The sequence below is a fragment of the Akanthomyces muscarius genome, chromosome 6, assembly GCF_028009165.1.
Source record: "Akanthomyces muscarius strain Ve6 chromosome 6, whole genome shotgun sequence".
NCBI classification, from domain to species: Eukaryota; Fungi; Ascomycota; class Sordariomycetes; order Hypocreales; family Cordycipitaceae; genus Akanthomyces; species Akanthomyces muscarius.
In genome coordinates, this window is record NC_079246.1 from 1,514,342 (window position 1) to 1,533,389 (window position 19,048).

At 53.7% G+C, this 19,048-nt stretch overlaps 5 protein-coding genes across 6 annotated transcripts; 2 read left to right on the forward strand and 3 right to left on the reverse strand.

The window, feature by feature from the left end:
- Window positions 1-335: 335 nt before the first annotated feature.
- Window positions 336-2,877, forward strand: LMH87_000527 (uncharacterized protein; the record flags this gene model as incomplete). Its single annotated transcript, XM_056198447.1, has 2 exons — window positions 336-689; window positions 760-2,877. 2 exons carry the CDS (start codon window positions 336-338, stop codon window positions 2,875-2,877), a joined length of 2,472 nt encoding a protein of 823 aa, XP_056055395.1.
- Window positions 2,878-4,054: 1,177 nt separating this feature from the next.
- LMH87_000528 (uncharacterized protein) lies at window positions 4,055-7,222 on the forward strand (the record flags this gene model as incomplete). Of its 2 annotated transcripts, none has more annotated exons than XM_056198448.1 (7): window positions 4,055-4,395; window positions 4,459-4,557; window positions 4,780-4,834; window positions 5,069-5,203; window positions 5,251-5,357; window positions 5,413-6,939; window positions 7,003-7,222. In XM_056198448.1, the coding sequence occupies 7 exons, from the start codon at window positions 4,055-4,057 to the stop codon at window positions 7,220-7,222; spliced, it is 2,484 nt and encodes an 827-aa protein (XP_056055396.1). The 2 variants fall into 2 exon arrangements, with proteins under 2 accessions (XP_056055396.1, XP_056055397.1); XM_056198449.1 differs by having other exon boundaries at window positions 5,254-5,357.
- A 1,561-nt stretch (window positions 7,223-8,783) lies between these two features.
- Window positions 8,784-9,587, reverse strand: LMH87_000529 (uncharacterized protein; the record flags this gene model as incomplete). The annotated part of the gene is made up of 1 exon (XM_056198450.1): window positions 8,784-9,587. The coding sequence occupies one exon, from the start codon at window positions 9,585-9,587 to the stop codon at window positions 8,784-8,786; it is 804 nt and encodes a 267-aa protein (XP_056055398.1).
- A 4,054-nt stretch (window positions 9,588-13,641) lies between these two features.
- LMH87_000530 (uncharacterized protein) lies at window positions 13,642-14,664 on the reverse strand (the record flags this gene model as incomplete). The annotated part of the gene is made up of 1 exon (XM_056198451.1): window positions 13,642-14,664. One exon carries the CDS (start codon window positions 14,662-14,664, stop codon window positions 13,642-13,644), a length of 1,023 nt encoding a protein of 340 aa, XP_056055399.1.
- Window positions 14,665-15,995: 1,331 nt separating this feature from the next.
- LMH87_000531 (uncharacterized protein) lies at window positions 15,996-17,075 on the reverse strand (the record flags this gene model as incomplete). Its single annotated transcript, XM_056198452.1, has 3 exons — window positions 15,996-16,356; window positions 16,463-16,630; window positions 16,822-17,075. The coding sequence occupies 3 exons, from the start codon at window positions 17,073-17,075 to the stop codon at window positions 15,996-15,998; spliced, it is 783 nt and encodes a 260-aa protein (XP_056055400.1).
- Window positions 17,076-19,048: the final 1,973 nt, after the last annotated feature.

Here is a 19,048-nt window from a genome sequence, read left to right on the forward strand (position 1 = left end):
TGCAGCGAGCATCAAATTTGAGTCTTCAGATAAGATCAGATGCCTGTGTATAAACCAGCAATTTCAGTGCAGTCTTGGTTGGCAAGCAGGGCCGTCATGCAGATCAAACTTGGGGCTGGTGGTTAACTTTCGTCACCACGACGTAGCTGCCTCTCTGCCCCGCCAAACACGCGACCTCGCCATCTTCACAAACAAGCGGCCACGCCCCAGGTTGGACCTGGGATACTGGGACTTGCAGAGAGATGACAATCAGTTAAAGCTATCTCAAGCCATCACAATCGATAACTTTTACTTCAAGAAAGGCTATTCTGGTCCGCACCTTGGGACAGCCTGGCATGGCGGTCCCCGCGTCCGGCAGCCCTGTGCCCGCGCGGCTTGGCTTCCTCGCCATCTACAACCCGTCCCTGGGCATGACGGATGATACAATCGACGACCAGATTGTTTACTATGCCTCAGTCACGTTACAGACCGCCGCTCCCTCGAAGCGCCGCCGCGCGCGTACCAGAGGCCGCCCGACCGAGGGCATCTCACCCGAGGAGCGCAACGAGCGCCTGCGCCAGATTGGCCTGGCGCAGGGCATGGTCAGCTTCGGACAGGGCTTCACCGATGGCGCTTCTGTGGACAGCATCGAGACAGAGACAACAAGAGTCATAGTGCATGAGCTCGAGTCTGGCTGGTGGATCCTGGCTGTAAGTCGACGAGAACAGACGCTCGCTTGTTTGGTCAGGAGAAGCCCTAAATCACTAACTCGTGACCAAGAGCATTGACCTTAACAAGACACCGTTGCCACCACGGCTCTTGACTAAGAGTACTGAACCGCAAGAGGAGAAATACGACTACAACACCAAAGAAATGAAACCTGCCTCTCTCATCTTGCGCGATCTTCAACGTGCACACCGCATCTTTTTGATGCACCACGACGTTTCGCTGAGCTCCTTATTCTTGCGCCTATCACGGCCCAAGTTTGTTGCCGTTCTCAGTCGCTACTGGGATCTTTTCCTATCCACGTGGAACGTCTCACTTCATGGAAATCCCGCTCGAGACATTTACCAGGGCATTAATATCGCAGCATCGGGTGAGCTTGGCGTCGGCGTCGGTGAGGAAGATCGCGGCAGCGGCGAGCGCGAGGTTCTTGAGGGCTTAGTTGGGAGGACCGAGGGTCTTGTGGACCTGGTGGTTTCCAAGTTTGGCAGCGAGGATGATGACGGAACAGAAGCAAAAGGCAACGCTGTTCCACCCTGGCTGGGCAGCGGGAGAGAGCCTTCAATCGACGATGGAGCCATATTTCTAGGCATAGGTGCACTGTCTAGGAAGTCCCTGAGAGACGTGACGCACTGGGTGGAGGACCTGTATACTTGGGGGGAGCATGCTTATGGCATTATTGAGAGCCCAGTCTCAACACGCAAGGCTCGAGCGAAGAAGGCTGGACCTGAAGACGACACCCCCAAGACGTCTGAAATGGCTTCGAAAGGTACAGGCCAAACAAGGCCTCCGCTAGTCTCCGTGCAAAGCAGCGAATCGACAATCAAAGCCCTAGCAGCCCAGAAGTCTGACCCTCCGGCCCCTAACGCAGCCGGCAGTAAACCGACTCCTCGGAAGACTGGAGAAGCGGACGGTGGTCAAGCTTCAGAACCACAAGCCACTGAAGCTGATGATGGCAAACTGGATAAGATGGTGAGCTATCTGAAACTCGGTTACGGTCAATACTGGACCATTCCCGGTGTATCGGGTCTTTCTGGGTCTTCCACCGAACAAACTGGCGATCCCAAAGAACGTCCTGCCTCGAAAATTGCAGATCCAGCGGCCCCCAAACGTCCCCCGATGCCGAAGCAGACCCCATCGCAGGAAGCAGCGGGTCACTATCTCATCGGCCTCATGGGTGAGATCGAGGAAGCGCACGACGGCGGGTACGATGATGGTGGTGCTGCGTCTGATGAATCAGAATCTGAGCACGACTCTCGCACCGTTTTGCGAACCATACACGTCGAGCTCGAAGACAACGACATCAGTGGCCAGCCAAGCCAAGAAGCAACAGATACCAGCGGCGCCACGCTCACGGAATTGCAGATGCGTGGAAACCTTCGTCCCGGGGCGGGCGCGCTAGAAAATAGCAAGTCGGAGAAGCTGCGTGTAGTAGTCTACGTCAACCGGCCCTTTGTCTTTATCTTTCTGTTCCGCCTGCGAACGGACTCGTTGGCATGGGACGCGCTCTATCGATCGCTGCACTACCAGCTCTCGCCCTTGCGCAGGCCGCTGCTTGCGTCTACCCAATATCGTCCAGAGCGGCCAGACACCAGTCGTGGCGGCGGCGGCGCATCTGGGATCTACGACTTGGTCTGGAACCCGATCGATCTCACCGTCCACACCACTGTGCCCAACATCCCCGACCATCTATATCCAGCCGACGACCATGCGTCCGCGCAGCGGTGGTCCCGCGCCGACGCCGTCAACACGCACCTGCATGTGCTTAACCTGTACAGCGGGACGCGGTCGCCGCGTGTCACGGACCTGGAGCGCACGCAAAAGACGAGCCGCGGATGGTGGGTGGTCTGGACCAGGCTCGTGCAGCGCGAGGCTGGGTCCAGAGCCACACAGCAGCAACAGCAGCCGAGAGCGCGAGACTCGCCAGCCACATCGGCGCCGCCCTCACCTCGGCCAGGCTCGGAGGCGGGGGGCTCGGAGGCAGGACTAGCGATGCTGGGCCTAGCAACAACGAGCAAGGAAATCTTTCTGATACGCCGCGCCAGTGACCACGTCTCGTCGGGGAGCGGTGTTTTGGGGGGCGGAGGTGGAGGCGCGGACGCCGTGGGGAGGCTTGCGCAAGGGATCGGTGTCGACACGAGGAGATATGTGGAAGACTTGCTCAGCATGCTGTGAAATTTTGTTGTGACTTTCGTGGTTGCGAAGCGCTCCTTGGGCAGTGGCTTCCGACCTTGGCTGTTTTTTTAGCTTCAGCGGCATTGACGAGTTTTAGCTCACGGTACGGATATAGGCGCCGATTTGAAATACAATAGTTTAATTACAATGCAGGGGGTTTGTGAATAATCTTTAGCTGTGAGGAGCTTTAAATAAGCCGATCGAGTTGGCACGATGAAAACTCGGGACACGAAATCGGCCGTTTCTTGTCCGTAGCCTGGAACGAGTCTTCCATTCGGCGGAATGGATGCCCAGTGCAAACATTTTCCAGGGCACTCGTTTGCCACATATATACGTACAAAACTCAAATCAGAGTTCGAAGGCGTACAGCTGCAGAACCGCAGGGTCAGTGTATGGCACTTTATGGCGGGCAATCGTGCGAAATTTTGCATGGCATATCTAAAAGGGCGAGCTTGAAGCAGCCTGTTCCCTCACCGCGCGAGGCAGCATTGACGAGATGGAGCAAAAAAGGAATAGCGTACAGTATGCCTGACTTGATACAAGAAACGGCAAAAAAAGAAGATCTCTGATGAGAATGGGATTCGAACCCATGAGGATTGCTCCACCAGGAAACATATTAAGGTGACCTTAACCTGGCGCCATAACCTGATATTTGTTAGACGTGGGTCGGCTAGTGATGAGCTGTGGATATAACATACCAACTCGGCCATCTCACCAACTGATGGTAAGCAAGGTTTTGTTTTGTATTATAAGCCTTGCATACTACCATTCTGTGTTTGAAAAGCTAGGTCACGTCTGCTGTTTCCAATCACGTCGCGTACACCTCACCCACCTCTACGCTGTTTTCACCTCTACTCTACGATGTATTTTATTTCTCTTCTGATGGCCCTTCCTCTCTATTTTCTATCCTATAGAAAACTGCAAACTTTGAAAACATACTTTCCTCCCAAACGACCACATGTCAGCGCTGAGGCCTGCGCGCGACGCATTTCTCCAACAAGAGTCAACACCAGCTCGGCCTGCGCTATCACGACGATTTAGTGCAGAAAATCATGTCGGCTTGACGAAAACCTGGACAGAGAATAAGCGGCGGAGAAGCAGCGAGGGCAGCTTTAGCTTACTACAGTCGCCTGGTCAAACGATTCTCCGCGAGCTGAAACGACGCATGACGACCCAAATGAGCGCGAGATCCCAGCAGTTCGCCCAGTTTATCTCGGCCCGATGTATCCCGGTGCACGCTCCTGAGGGCTGTATTGAAATACTCCGGGCATGGCTTTATGCTCCAATATTCGTGACGGACGAGGAGCTCGCCCGCATTCTCGATATTCAGCCCTCAACATCTGCCTCGCCTAAACTTTCGTCTAGCTCGATATGCTATTTTAGATCCTGGACAATGGCCGCATGGCAACTTCAAGTCGTGATTCAAGATCTAATTTCTCAGGGGTTCTGCAATGACATCCTTCCCAGCTGGACAACGCTCTTGCAAACATGTTCTCCTAACAGCATCGTCACACCCAGGTATGTGGGCACCACTTCTTCGCCTTCCAACCCTTGGCAACGCACTCAGGCCCAACCAAAAAGGCCCAACTCGATAAAAGGCGCCTTTATCGACTCTTTGACTTTCTTTTTCCCCGAAATCGCAAACTCGCACAAGATCTATTCTATTCAGAATACAAAGACGTACGACATTGTGTGTCACATGGCTTTCGAGGCAGATAAAGTTTCTTTGAAAGCCACTGAGGCACTTGTAGATCAAGTTGAGAAAGCCATGATTGGCTTTTTCCAGCCGAGAACACTGCTCAATTGCCAAGCTGGTGGAAAGCGACCAACTGCAAGTCCACATGCGCAAGATGAATATGCATTTATCCGCTGTGGTTCATCTCTGCTTGCTAACCTTGGTAGCTTACATGCGGTGCAAAACAAGCTTATCTCTAAGGAAGTGGCGGAGCTTTTCGAAGTATGGTAGGAAAACAACTTCAAACTCGACCAGACCTGTATGCAGAATGTGCCATTTCCCACGTCGAGGGCGTACTTACGGAGCTGTATCGTGCAAGCTGTACCTCTGCAGATTGCTAGCACCACTCTAGGGGTAATATGTGCTGAAGAGGTGCCATTGAGAACTACCAAAGACACCAGTGCTTTTTGGGATGCGAAACGAACTTCCTCTGAGTTCGTCTCTAACATTATCCAGTCCATAGCAGAAATGGAACCCGGTACAACAGGCAAAGGCGTCGGCCAGCTAGTACGCCGCCTGAAAGACTCAATTGGTGTTAACCAACTCTATAATTGGCCCGGAAGCAATGCCGCTCAGCGTGAGCTGTCTGCAGTGAGTAATGGGCTGCCGCTATTGACTCATCTCTAATGACATCATAGAAGGTGCTTTCATCTTGGCTTCGCCTTACATGTCCGATTGTGTCTATAACATTTGGAAAAATCACCTCGGGTTGGGTTTGCAATGGACAAAGAACCCCCATGGCACAGTACATATGTGGTTGTGCCCTTACTTCGTCATTATGAAGCTAATATGAACTGCAGCTTGTTGAAAGAATGCGGGGTGGCTAGAATCGCCAGTCTTGACCGGAACATTCTTGTTCCTACCATTGCAATTCCTCACATACATCCGGGTTTTTTTGTCCGCACTCATCAGACTGAGGGAATACAACGAGTAGTCTGGCTTTCATGGGCAATCACTTGGATCTATTGGGACTCAACAATAAAGATACTCAGTACCGGCGCAAATGGTCAAGTAGACCGAGCGAACATTTGCGATAGAGTTCAAGAGCACGCGAAGGGTGTGCTAGAACAAAGTGGACTACAGTATCGTCTCCAGCACGCCAAAGCCTCGCTGGAAACAACATGGGCTGGGAATCGCATGAAGAGGAATGAGAACTGGGCTACCGAAGCAAATAAGCGACTACGGCACACAGTGTTTGAGTCGCATAATGAAAAGCGACAAGATATTCTCGACAAACATGATGCGAAACGCAGGCGACTACTCGACAAGAGCAGTTGCGGATCAGACAAACTGGTGGAAAACGACGACATAGCTCCAATTACGGGTTCTGAACTACTCAATTTGCCCGTCGGTGTAGAAAAGAAGCCCTCCTTCAGCGACTTCGAATATTTGACTCGCCTTGAGCGCTTTGGGCATCTGTATGGACAGCCACATACCGCAGAGAGGCTACAACAAGCGGAACAGCTATTTGGTTCCTGGTTGTGGCTTCATTATGGTAAGATGGACAAAAATGAATGGATGGAATTCTTGGTCGAGCAGCCAAACAATTATTATTTGGCCGCCTGTCTTGAATCGACGGAAGGTCCCGAAACGATACCCCACAGCAAGCGCTGCTGGCTGCAAGACAGCATGCTTGAAGGCAAGAATGTGACTATGATTAATGACTTCGACTCGCGACGCTGCTTGATACAGGAAATATCCGAGGGTATGATGAATAAGCAAGCAAATTGGTTGCAAGACTCGCACAAACGTGGACAAAAACTGAAAGCACACGCTCCCCCAGTCAACGAACTAAATGGATCCAGAATCCACGTCAACCAGCATGGACTTATCACAATTAAATATCTCCAGCAAATGAAGACGGCTACTATCCAGATTAAGTTTGGTTCATCTATCACTCCGCTCAATTATCTTGATCTACGAACGATACATTTCACTGAGAGCGGCATTGACATCCGGAACAACTTGAATCAAATTTTGCACGGAAAATGTTCAACCAAAGTAACGACAATTCCGGTCGATACCTTCCCCATGTACGGAAACGGCAGGGAAATCATCTCCATATGGAGTGAAGCAACTGGTTTATGCTATCCTGAGTCGCCCCGTTTCGAGGTTGACTCACCAGGAACTATCAATCCTGGTCAGCCGATCCCCAGCAAATTACCCACCAAAACCTCCATTGCTCGACCCTCAGAAAATGATGCACTGTGGCTGCTGAATCGATTTCTGACCGAGAATTTGCCGGGCGGTGGTGAATTTTGGACGGGAGGCAGAGACCTGTACCCAATGCGGGCAGATGATGCAGTTGGCACCGACGATTTTCTTCGGTAAGTTTAGATATATTATACCACTTGTCTCTGACCAGGCAGTCGCTCATAGATTACGAATAGGTTTCTTCACTTGCCGGCACATGCAATGCATCCATATGCGTCGGATTGGTCGAATTTGTTGACATCTTCAAAAAATTGCAACGCTCTGCGCACGTCGTTGCAGCTTCTTCGCTCCACTGTAGTGCGGCGACAGAATGCTCCACGAAGCAAAGTACCCGCAGGACAGAAGACGTTGCGGTGCATTGTCTACGACTTAGGGCCTCAAAGCGAGCATAATTGACCGCGCATAATTTCGTTGATCACTTAAGAAGAGGAGTGAACCTTTCCTGGGCTTGCGATAGACATAGAGCTTACTTTACTACAACACATTACTTCATTCATTATTATAGCTCACATCCGCGTGGCCGCTTTGTGCATTGTCTCGTATCCGTAGTTCTTGTCCCACTGTTTACGCATGCGAGAAACATGAGCATATATATATTCAAATAAAGTGTCAGGCATTCACCATTGGTGAGATGGCCGAGTTGGTAAGCATCCCTGAACAACCGCCCAGTCAGTCAACTAGTGTTAACAACCCTCAAAGGTTATGGCGCCAGGTTAAGGTCACCTTAACGTGTTTCCTGGTGGAGCAATCCTCATGGGTTCGAATCCCATTCTCATCAGAGATGTTCTTTTTTTGCCAACTCTTTCTAATTTTGCTCATGTTGGCCAAATGGGAAGACGAGTTCCTTTTACATTCCTTTTATTTCTCTTCATTGTCTGCACGAATAAGTCTTTTTTTTTCCGATGGGCCGTGGTTCTGTCAATGGGCAGCTAGCCCACTGTGGTCCATAGTCTTCCTGTAAGGCTTTTCACCGGTGCTGTCGAGAAAAGGACAAAACCTCGGCTACAGGAGAATTCAGCAACGAATGACGTTCCCACAGCAAGCCGCAACAGACCTGTCAGTCATTTTGTATGACGAATTATTACAGAACACGCGCTGCATACATATTTGCATCAAAGAAACGAGCACAGTCTTCCAAACGTCGGTGTCGTCCCATGATGCTGTCCCTCCCGGGTAGGCCTTTTCGTCTGGACCAAAATGCGGCACCGCATCGGCCCACAAGCGCTGTGGCCGCATTCCAATCTAGATGCAGCCGTGCACTTGATCTCCCAAACTTAAAGTTCTCTTTCTTCTTGGCAAAGAGAGACGGTGGCCAGCTGGAATGCCTTTTTGGCCTTTGCATGAGGGGAGCCCTGCGAGAGCCGTCGAGTACTCAGTACTGCTCGTTACTTGGCGCCGTCTCCACGCCCGTCGCACGCTGGCGCATAGGCCATTGCAAAGTAGTTCCAACGACGGCCGGTTGGCTCACAAAGACAGCAACTACAATGGCACGTGAATGGTAGCCAGGCGGCACATTCTTCAGGCACTGAGACAGCACCGTAAACCAACACCAAGATTGTCCCAGAGATGATCGATTTATATTATCCTCACAAGCATATTTTACAGAAGTAGTTTTATGTTTTGTTTTTAGGAATCCATTCATTTGGCTACATACAGTGATATGGTCGTAAATGGTTTCATGCGTATCCGAGCACATGCATTCTATTTTGAAAATTTGTTTGTTTGTTGGCGTATCTCATGACGTACACTCAATCTCAGACCAGGCCGAGAAAGAGTGCAGAAAAAAAAGGGTATATACCAGAAGAGAAAGAAAGAAAGGTCTTGCCGTTTCTAAATGGAGATGTGTGTGTGAGCGTCTCTGCAGGTCTCGTCCTGACAAGCTTGAGAGAGCGACTCGTATGCGCAAGGCGCCAGCCTCGCAGCGCACATCATTGTGTGAATTGCAAAAACGGGGGGTTTAGTTGAAAGACCAAGTAATCTCCTGTCGGCCAGCGGTGAGGTCGCCATAGAGGTCCTTGAAGACCTTTTTGCTGACGTCAATGCTGCCGATGGCGCAGCTGGGGCACTTGTCGCGGACAGTGGCCTGGACGGACTTGCCGTTGCCGTAGATGGTGATTGTCTTGTCGCACTTTGGGTTGCCGTTGGACTGGGCACCCATGAGTTCGCTGGAGAGGGCGACAATGTTCTGCGTGTCGTCCTTGCCGCTGTCGTCCAGACCACAAGCACCCATGCCGACGTCGTAGTAGGTGATGTCGCCGGAATGCTCACCGGAGCCGGAGCTGCCACCGCTGCTGCTCTGGGGGCTGGTCTTGGCCTCGGCGGGAGCAGAGGGCTGGGCAGCCGAGGAGGACGAGGAGACGGCCGGGGGAGGAGGAGGAGGGGCAGCGGTGGTGGTGGGCGAAGGAGGGGGAGGGGGAGGGGCAGCAGAGCTGGTAGTAGTCGTGGTGGTAGGCGCAGGAGGAGGAGGAGGGGGAGGAGGGGGAGCGGCGGTAGAGGTCTGCTTGGGCTGCTCGACCGAGGACGAAGCAGTCTCAAAGAACTGGGCGTTGGATGGCGCAGGGACGATCTGGTCACCGGTGTCGGTAGGGGCAGACTGGCCGGGGGTGACAAAGAGAGTGGTGCTAATGTCGACAATCTCGGTGACGGTCTCGGTCTGGGTCACCCATTCCACCTCGGTGACGGTGACGAGGTCGCGGCGGTGGAGAGGCTTGGCCAAGACGGCGGCGAAGAGGGCGGCGGAGGCGAGAGTAAAGGACTTCATGGTGAATGGCGTTGGGTGAGTGTCTCTGCTTTCAAAGCGAGTTGGTAGTTGTCGTTGCTGACGATGTCTGTATGTTGATGGACGCTAGGCACAGCAAAGCAGTTGAAATGACTGAGAAAGTAGTTGTTGGTGCTTGTAGTTGGCGCTGCCAGTGCAAGGAGTGTGAGTTTATGGGCGCGTAGAGCGTGTGGTTGTCGCGAGACGACAGAGGTTGGCGTTTTTATATATGTGTTTTCTGGCGTAAAAGGAACGTTGCTAGAAGCAGGACTCGAGCGAGCTTGAAGGAGGGAAGCACGACGAGTAGAAAAGGAAAGTCGGGTAGGGAAGGGACAGAGAATAAAAAAAGGCGCAAAAGAAGGAAAAAATCAAAAGAGAGAGAGAAGAGAGCGTCTTTTGTGTGTGAGTGTGTGCGATGCAGGTCGAAGCAGGAGGGTGGAGTGGAAGCTGAGAATGTGGAGGGTACTACTGGCGGAAGGGGGGGAGGGGGGGAGGGGGATACCGGGGCGCGGGCCTGTTTGTCTGTGGAAGTCGCAGCGTGCCTGAGTTTGGGTTTGGGCCGGTGTGCGCCCGTGTGCTGTGCCTGGCGACTGGGTACCTGACTAGCTGGCGGGAACGAATGCCAGGGGAGACAAGGGGGAGGGGGGACCAGCACACCAGGTGCAGGGCCACACAACAGACTTCAGGCCTGGGCAAGCGGCCTGTGAGCCCGCAGGTACGGATACAGGCGGCAGGCCAAGACTCTGCCCGTCCGCGAATAGAAGGACCGGGGTTGATCTGCCCTCGTCCGCCTGTCGCATCGGCTCGGTGGACACTGACAACAGCTTTTGCAGGCACTAAAACCGCCGCGAACCCGCTAAAAGGGTCGACAAGTCCACTGTGGACAGGCTCTGCTGGAGCCTGCTGGCGGTCTAGAATCATTCTGCCAGCATGGCGTGCGTGGTTTTATTTTCCGTTTTTTTCTAACCGAAGTACGGATAGAAGAGAAAGAGGACATGGAGGGACATTCACTTCTGTGGTCATGGTAATGAGAACCAACGCTGTCGCTGGCTTCCATCTAATAGGTACAGCCGCCAACGAAACCAAGCGTCAACAGGTCTCCCGAACAATCCACCAGCAGGCGTCAGACCATTGTCAATAAATAAAGCTGCAACAATGACAATGCAGGAGCAGTACTTGTTATCTACTGACCTTGCAGCCAACACCGCACAGAGAGACGAGGCATGCACAACATGTACCTCTGGTGCTCTGTACTGGCGCTATCCACGGTTGCACGGCTCAACGGGAGACGCTCCCATGTGGCGTCAGCCAGGGGGCCTGGACGCCATTGGCACAGCCCTTGCACCCGACGCGCACCACAGCATTCGCCAAGTACCTCGACAGGTAGAGTACCTGCAGCTTGGTGATGTTTCCGCCTTGTCGCATGTACCCGGTACGCAGGCAAAAATACAGGCCAGGGAGCCTGCTTTTTCTATTTACAGGCCCGCGTTACAGAAGCCCCCGTGCTGGTACCTGCGCTGTAATAAATATAAATAAAACTCGGGCCTGGGCTGGGTTGCTGGGCTTGTGTGTCCTGCCACCGCCCGGTCTCCACCCGTTTTGCTCTCCAGGCACTCCCAGGCCCTGATTGGCCGTGTACCTTGCGCTATCCTGCTTCTGGTGCCATTTCCTCGGCTTTCCTTTTCACTTTTTTTCTCTTCCAATTCTTCCTCGGCCTGTCTTGTTTGCCCTGAATGGCTGCCTCCCCCCCTGTCCTGTACGGAGTACCTACTGAGTGATGCTACGATCTCACCACGCGCCAGCTCATGCAACCACTTTGTATCTGCGCTCTCACGAGCCAAAATGCACACAGTGACACATGCGATTCGCTTTTCTCGCGCGTCTGCTGTGCAGCAAGCTTTGCTTTGCTGGCAAGAGAGAGACATGCTTTTCTGCATGTTCGACGCCGTCACTCGTGTCTCAGACAAAACCAGCGCGGGCGCCTTCTTCTCCGCGACACTTGACTACCAAAGCTCTCTAGTTTCTTTGTTTGCTGCTACTGAGTAAGCGCTCTTTGACTTTGTCTCTCATGCAATGTTTGAGCCAGAGACATGCTGCTACAGAATTGCAGAGACATGAAGAAAGAAAAGAAACGTTTGTAAAAGCGGAACTGTGCTGAATCAGTCAAAAACGCGCAACACAACACGGCCTACTGGTACCAACCCATCTCTTCCCTCCCTGCAGCCGCCCAATGACAGGCGTCGCCGCTCACACCTCGAAAAGGTACCGTACGCGCACCACTGAGTAGAATGTGACCGGACGATTCGCACTGCACACTGTTCGGTCTGGCCTCTCCTCTCCTCCCCGCACCGCTCACCTTGAACCGTCGTCAGTGCGGCCGTGGACCAGACGAACACGATGAGCGCTTGCATCGATCAACAGCCTTTTCTGCCCCTTTGGACGCTGTTGCAGCCTCATGTCTTTTTTTTCCGCCTGAAGTGCAGTACGGCACGCTGAGACATGCGTGCAGCTGGTGCATCAGCTCGGATGACTCGCACCAGTCTTGAATCCATGCGGCGTGGTCGCCGTCGTCGACCACGCCTGCAGCTGTTTCTTGCAGCTCCTCGGCAGACTGCCAGTACTTGGGCCTGGCACTTCAAACCACCGACATCGGAAAGATGCAGCGGCCGCAATTTATCAAGCCGACATGCAGCTGTCGATTTTCTGCTCCCAACACATTCATGTCGCTGCCGACCAGGCGTCGTCAGGAGAAGCATAGTTTCGTCTTGTCGCTGTGTGGCAAACCGCGGCCCATTTCCGACTTGTATTCGTTACGATTTCACGTTCACGAACTTGCATCAAATCATTCAAATCGTATAATCCGCCGTGTAACTTGTTATAATTCGCCGTCACCCGACCACTCTATATCTACGTGCAGGCCGTCGGGAAACACACTTGACCTGCGACCGTCGCAGCAACAGCCATGCACCCAGACCAAAATTAACCGTCCAAAATCAACCGTCCAAAATCAATATGCTCAATGAATTTCAGACCTGCATGCCGCCATCGTCACACAACCTTTCCCCCCAACTCTTGGCGGCTTGAGGATGCGCCATTAGCAGTTGTGCTTACGCTGCGAGGCTCGGCACTGGTACGCCGTATTAGGAAGGGAACGGTGCAAGCTCTACCTACACACTCGCCGCCGCCGAGCCGCCACTTTCCGTTCCGTCTCCTCCTGCTGACCTCGTAGAATGGTGACATTGCCATAGTTTAAATATAACCATGACTGTTTTCGGCTAATACTGGGCACACAGCGACCGGCAAGGCGTTTTCTTATCCCGCCTTCGCGCCACTCGGAATCGACCAGCACGAAACCCGACAGCCGGCCACACTAACAGCAGGGGGTACGGACTCGGGAGTGAGTTGGCCAACCCCAGTCATCACGGACCATGATCTAGTTTCCTCGGAAGTTGCCCTATTGATGTATTACTGTGGAAATGCTCTTTAATTTTCGTGTTGGTGCATGGCAAGTTCCGTTGCCCGCGCAAATAATTGCCAGTTCTGTTCTGGCGGGTGGTCACGCGGCACTGCGCATTTACACTGCGTCATGTAAGAGAGGACTGCGCTGGCCAGCAGTTTGTTCAAGGTCCGTGCCTGAATCGTGATTTTCGTGAACCAGCTGCAAAGCACGACATTTTGATTTGGTTGTGCAGACATGAACTGACATGTGTAGACACGTGGTTGGCAGAGAAGGTCCTGCATGAACGCACCTCTTGCATGAACGAACCATATGCCAATCTCAAACGTTTCGTTCTGCGCAAGGACCCAGTGACCCCGATTGTGGTAAAACAAACATCAGTAATGAAATGTGTCGCTATATATGCAATGAATGTGCTGGTGTAGTATGTACATGGTTCTGTTTGATCCTGCAAGCCCTCCCAATTATTACACCGGCCAGCCGAGCAAGTACACGGGCGTCCAGGCCAAGTCTCGTATGTACAGCAGGCCGTTTCTCCCACCCCGAGGCCAAAATTGATAAGAAAAAAGTAGTCGTAAAAAGGGAAAGAAAAAGAATGAATCAGTGCCCCCTCGCAAGAACCACAGCTTCCAGCGTAAACGGCAGGCTGTCGTCGCCCTCGACGGCATCGCGCGCCTCACTCTCCACCTCGCACCGCTTGACCTCTCTCAGGAGCATCTTTTCCACATCATCCACGTGCTTGAGCAGCCCCTCGCCCAGCAGCGGCGCCTCGTCCGCGCGCGCCGCGTACCGCCCGCCCCCCATCGGCGCGTCCGTGAAGTGAAACGGCCGCACGCCGGCGGCCTCGTCGTGCGCGCTCGCCAGCGCCCAGCGCCGGGGCACGAGCGCCTCGTCCTCGCGCTCGTGCGGCTGCGGCAGCGGCCCGTACACGAGCTGCAGCCGCTCGAGGTTCGGCAGGCAGTGCAGCAGCCCCGCGAGCGCCGCGCCGGGCACGTCGGCCGCGGGGATGGCGAGCGTGCGGATCTCGACGCTGCGCGGCGCGGGCCGGCCGAAGAGCCCGCCCGACGACGCCGCCGCCGCGGCGCACGGCGAGGTGCTGCTCAGCGCCGCGTACCCGCAGTCGACGGTGCCGTAGTAGACGGCCGCCTGCCCGTCAAAGGGAAACGTGCACGGCCGCTGGCAAAAGTCGTCCCAGCGGTCGCGGCCGACGTAGACGGCGTCGCCCCGGCGCGGCTGCCAGGGCCGCACGACGACGCGCCCGCCGGCGTCGTGCTCCTCGTCCCACGCGCGCTCGTGCAGCTGCAGCGTCAGGTTCTCGCGCGCGGCCCACCGCAGCGCCACCTCGCGCGCCTCGTAGTTTACCGAAATGTGCGGCAGGCAGACGGGGACGTGCGGGTTGACGACGTCCTCCCCGAGCTCGTCGTCGGTCTCGAGGAGCGGGCGAGGTGGTGCGTCGGCGGCCGTCTCGGGCGCGTAAGGCTTCCACTTCCAGTCGCGGAAGAAATAGACGGCGCTGCCTTCGGACTCGGGGAGGGCGTCGTGCCAGATCTTGAGGCGCAGCTCGCAGGGCAGCTGGCCGAAGAGCGGGAACGATGGAGATGGTGTCACGCCATTGGGCCGCATTGTTTGGAGAGAAGACAGAGACTGCAAGAAAGGAGAGGAAGAGAAATATGATATTGTTTCAAGGAATGATGTGACAAGGAAAGAGTTGTGTTAGTGACAAAGTGGAAGAGTTGAGTGCTTCGTATATCGTCCTATTTTACCAATACATGAATACTGACTGGACCGAAAAGTCAACGCGGCCGGCGCAACGTGGAATACATATATGTATTTTCATGAAATTTACTCACTAGTAAACGAGGCTCCTTTTATAACCGGCCCCTGCATTCTCCACGTTTGTAAATTTGACATGGCCTGGGTGCAGGCATTCAACATTGGACAAGGCGTCCCATGCGCTGCTCAGTTGCCTATTCGGGGATTATTTCCCTTTACCTTGTTGATGCTCCAAGCGCCTAGCCCGCGCGCCCGGTTCCTATCTGACCTGGGGCTGGAATCAAGGCTTGCCAGGGCTTGGCGAGCTGGACTGGACGAAGCCGGGGCATGTCAGATTTTAATCCGACCTTGCAGCACGGCGCCATGCAAGCTGGAATAAGCTTGAACCTGGTTTAAAGTGGGATCCCGGTGGCTTGCCCATGGCTAGGCGAGGTGAGACGATTGGGTTTGGCGTCACGTTGCAACACCGTTTTTTGTGTTGTTCTCAGATGATTTCAAGTTTGAAAGTCTTGCCATGGTTTTTACTTTTTTTCTTTGCTCTATTATGCTTGTATATACATCTTCTTTAGTCTATCAACTCATGCCGTCGTGTTCGCATCGTGAGCGGAAGGCCCAGCTATATGTCAGCCGGTGTATAATATGTGATTGTAAATATATGCCCCATTCATGTACTGTCCACGGATAAAGCCGAGAATCAAAGGCGGAGGTTGAAAAAAAAAAGCTACTGACAAGGGTAGCGGAGAGGTTGCGAAGAAAAGGGCTGCTACAGCACGTGGCGGCATGCTGACATGCAGCCAGATTTGCTTCGAGAAGCTGTGTGGGTTCCTACTGGTCCTGCTTGTACCCATGTATCCATCTTTTGGCATGGTGGTATGCCATACTTTTTGCTCTGATGGTCATGCCGGATTCGATATATCGGGTTTGCCATTGAGCATCCCCGTCTTTTGCGGATTGTGGGGGGCTTGCAGCCAGATTTGCTGGTGCATTCCGCGTGCTGCTCCCCACGGCGGCGCATTCCAGACCCCAACCGTCCACCGACATCAGCCTCAAAAAAAGAGGCTGGCTGTGGAAAAATCAATTCGCTGCACGGCTCGGATAACAAAAAGAAAAAAAAAAGCCGAGCCTCGTGATATGACATGTGCGCGGAGGCGTTCCTTTTCCAGGCCGCCGCTCCTGGATAACTACGAGAAGGGTGCTGTCACCTCGTCTGCAGGTTTCCTCTGCGTTTTGCTGCCCGCGGGAACAGCCTTGCTGTGCTTGGCCGTAAAGGCAAAGAGGAACAGGGACTGTCGCGAAAAGTCTGGACGGTCCTCGTCGAAGACCTCTTCCACCGCAAACGCCTTGCGGGCCATCTTGACAAACTGCATGTCGGCGCGGCGGCGCTTCTTGAAGCAAAAGTAGATGACGGCGTCTGGGTTGAGCGCGAGCAGGTCCCGGAGCGTCTGCATGAGCAGGGGAAAGGCGGGCTCAAAGTAGACGCATTCGCCGGCGAGAATCACGTTGGGTTTGTAGTCGACAACCTCTTGAGGCAGCGGTTCTCCCCTAAAACGTGAAAGACACATTTGGTGTTAGTCACGATCAAAACCGTTTCACTCTGGTGCGTATCGCTGTAGGAGATCCAGGTTTTTGAAAAAAAAAAAACACGTACCAGTTCAATATCGATGCGGTAGCCTTGTTCTCGACTTGGTTTAGGTCAATATTGTGCTTCATGAGCTCCAGCATCTCGTTCTGGTCCGTCAGCATGAGGCGGCTCTCCACGCCACAGCCTAGCGCAACAGCCAGACCGACGAGACCCCCGCCGGCACCGAGTTCTAGTCTGCACCTCTCTGGTCAGCTTTTTTTTCTTTCCATTTCGGCCTGCAAGTTTCGTTTGTCTAACTCTGCTAGGGGGCGTGTAAGGAGAGTTATTCTGCCTCGCATCTTCCACCTCCCTTGCATTGTCTGCTTGGGGGGGGGGGGGGGGGGGGGGGGCAAAAAAACACAGGAAAAGGAAAAAAAAAGACTTGCATTCTCGCATCCTGCAGTTCATGGCGGTGGTAGCGGAGCATATGCTTGCCGAGCACCATGCCCGCGGGCCATGTCTGGCCGCCGCAGCCGGTGCGCAGGTCCTCGCGCAGACGCAGCGGCCGCGAGAGCTGGCCGTCAAAGGTAATGTCTGTGTTGCCGGCAGGCTTCAGCTCGGGCAAGGGTGTGAGGTCCTCGCTGATGTGGATGGCGCCGAGGGGTGGCGAGTGCGACGGCGAGGCGGCAAAGTCGCCCATGGTTGGCTGGCGGTCGGTTCCCTCGTGACTGGGGAGGACGGGATTAGACTGATTGATAATGAGGCGGGCTGCGAGAGAAATCCCGTGGATGAAGGGCTCCGGGTCGTGGCTTGAAGGAACGGGCGACTGGCTTGACAAAAATTTCTCTTGTTTCCAGATTTTAACTTGGGATGATCGTCGCCTTGCGTTATTTCGCTAATGGAATTGTGAGGGCCCTTGTGGCGGCCTCGGCCAGCCTTTGCCAAATGCCGTCTTTGTGCAATACTGCCTATATGATTATTTCGACCCTCAGACGGCGTTCTGGACCCTGAGTCTGATGGAGCGGCTCAAGGCCCGCTGCAGGTCCGATAAGGCTGCTTATCTACGTGCAGGAAGCAAGGGCAAGTGCATCAGTAAGTGCGTGCAGCCTGCGAGGCATTGCGAAATATTTCGTACGTCTTGAGGCGTCTTTTTACCATGCGTGTATTGGTTCGAGCAGCCTTGTCATTTTAGTTTACTTGAAAGACCGGTGGTGTTTTAATGGCTGCCACACACCCACCCAGCCGGTAGCGAGTTTGCGGTACGTACCCAGGTAGTGCACAAAGTGTGGTGTATTGATGCGCATCCCTCGTCGACACGGGCAACTTTTGCGGTTTGATGAGATACATCACTCTACTATGCAGGTCTGATTATTGCGTCGCATATCCCAGTGATTCAAAAGGCCGTTTTCATGGCTCAAGATATATACCGCATTTGCTTTGCAGCTGGTACATACGACCACAGGCAATAGAAAATACCGCGTCCCGTCTGCTCCGCGTTCGTCAAGCTGTTGACCGGCAGATTAGTAGTTGGGTCGGTGACGACCAGCGAACACCGGCTGTTGTATGTCTTTATTTTTTCTTTTTGCTGCCATCATTTTTAACATTTTTAATTGAATTTCTCATCGTGTTGGACCGACAAGCATCGCAAGGTGTGTAGTGCTGGTTCGACGCCACCTAGAAACCGCAGATCGTGTCGAGATGGCGTCTTGGCGCTAACGCTAGCTGTGAGTGGTAGTTACAGATACATCTCCCAACCACCAATCGTGGGCCAAATTCCAAGTACTGCTTCTGGGTGGCTGCAGCCTGCAGCCTGCAGGTGGCTTTGGCTGCGTTTGCCTGCGTCAGGTATGTGAAGCCCCAAAATAGTACAGGGGCAGACCGTCTGTACTTGGGCGTACTGGGACATTGCGGTTTCCCATTCATCTTTTTGTCTTTGCCATTTTCTTCCGTGTCGTTTTTCCTTTTTCGGTACTCACCAGCTCGACACGGATCCGATCTGTAGCGTCAATGCGCAGACGCGACTCACAGTCTGCGCAGACGCGCGCTGCTGGATCGATAGCCTCACAGCCATGCCCAGCGTCCAGCTCCAACGCGGTCGTTGGCTCCCAGCAGCCAGCGCCGCTCCCGTATACGCTCTCTCAATTCAATGAAATAAACTCAAATCCTGGTAAACTTCCAATCATCGTCACTCGCATTTCTCAAAAGTCAAGTTATCGATCCTGCCCCGTTCGATAGTGCGGCCCCACGTCTCACCCTCCGACAGATGGCAAGCTGGTCAGGCGTGTCACCACCGCGCTCTGGAATGCACACCTCTCAATGCCCAGCCCTCGTTCCTCATCCTTCTGCGCGCCCCCTCCCCGCCAAGATGCTTTACGCGTTCCCAGGTCCTGCCAGACACGAGACAGTCCGCCTCTGCCCGTAATGGAAATGTGCTTTTTTGCTACCTGCTGGGACCCTCCCGCTCCCCCATCCTCGCTTTCCGCACAATGCGCCGTGGGGCGATTGTGTAGGAATGAAGGGGGCGGTATCGACAAAATGTGGCCAGCAATCAGGTGCAGACAGTTTGAAGACATTGATACACCCCCTCGTCGCCTGCACTCTTGCATGACTTTTCTTTTTTTTTTCTCCTTCTCCTTCCTCTCGTCACCATTGCCCTTACAGTGTCTCTTCAAC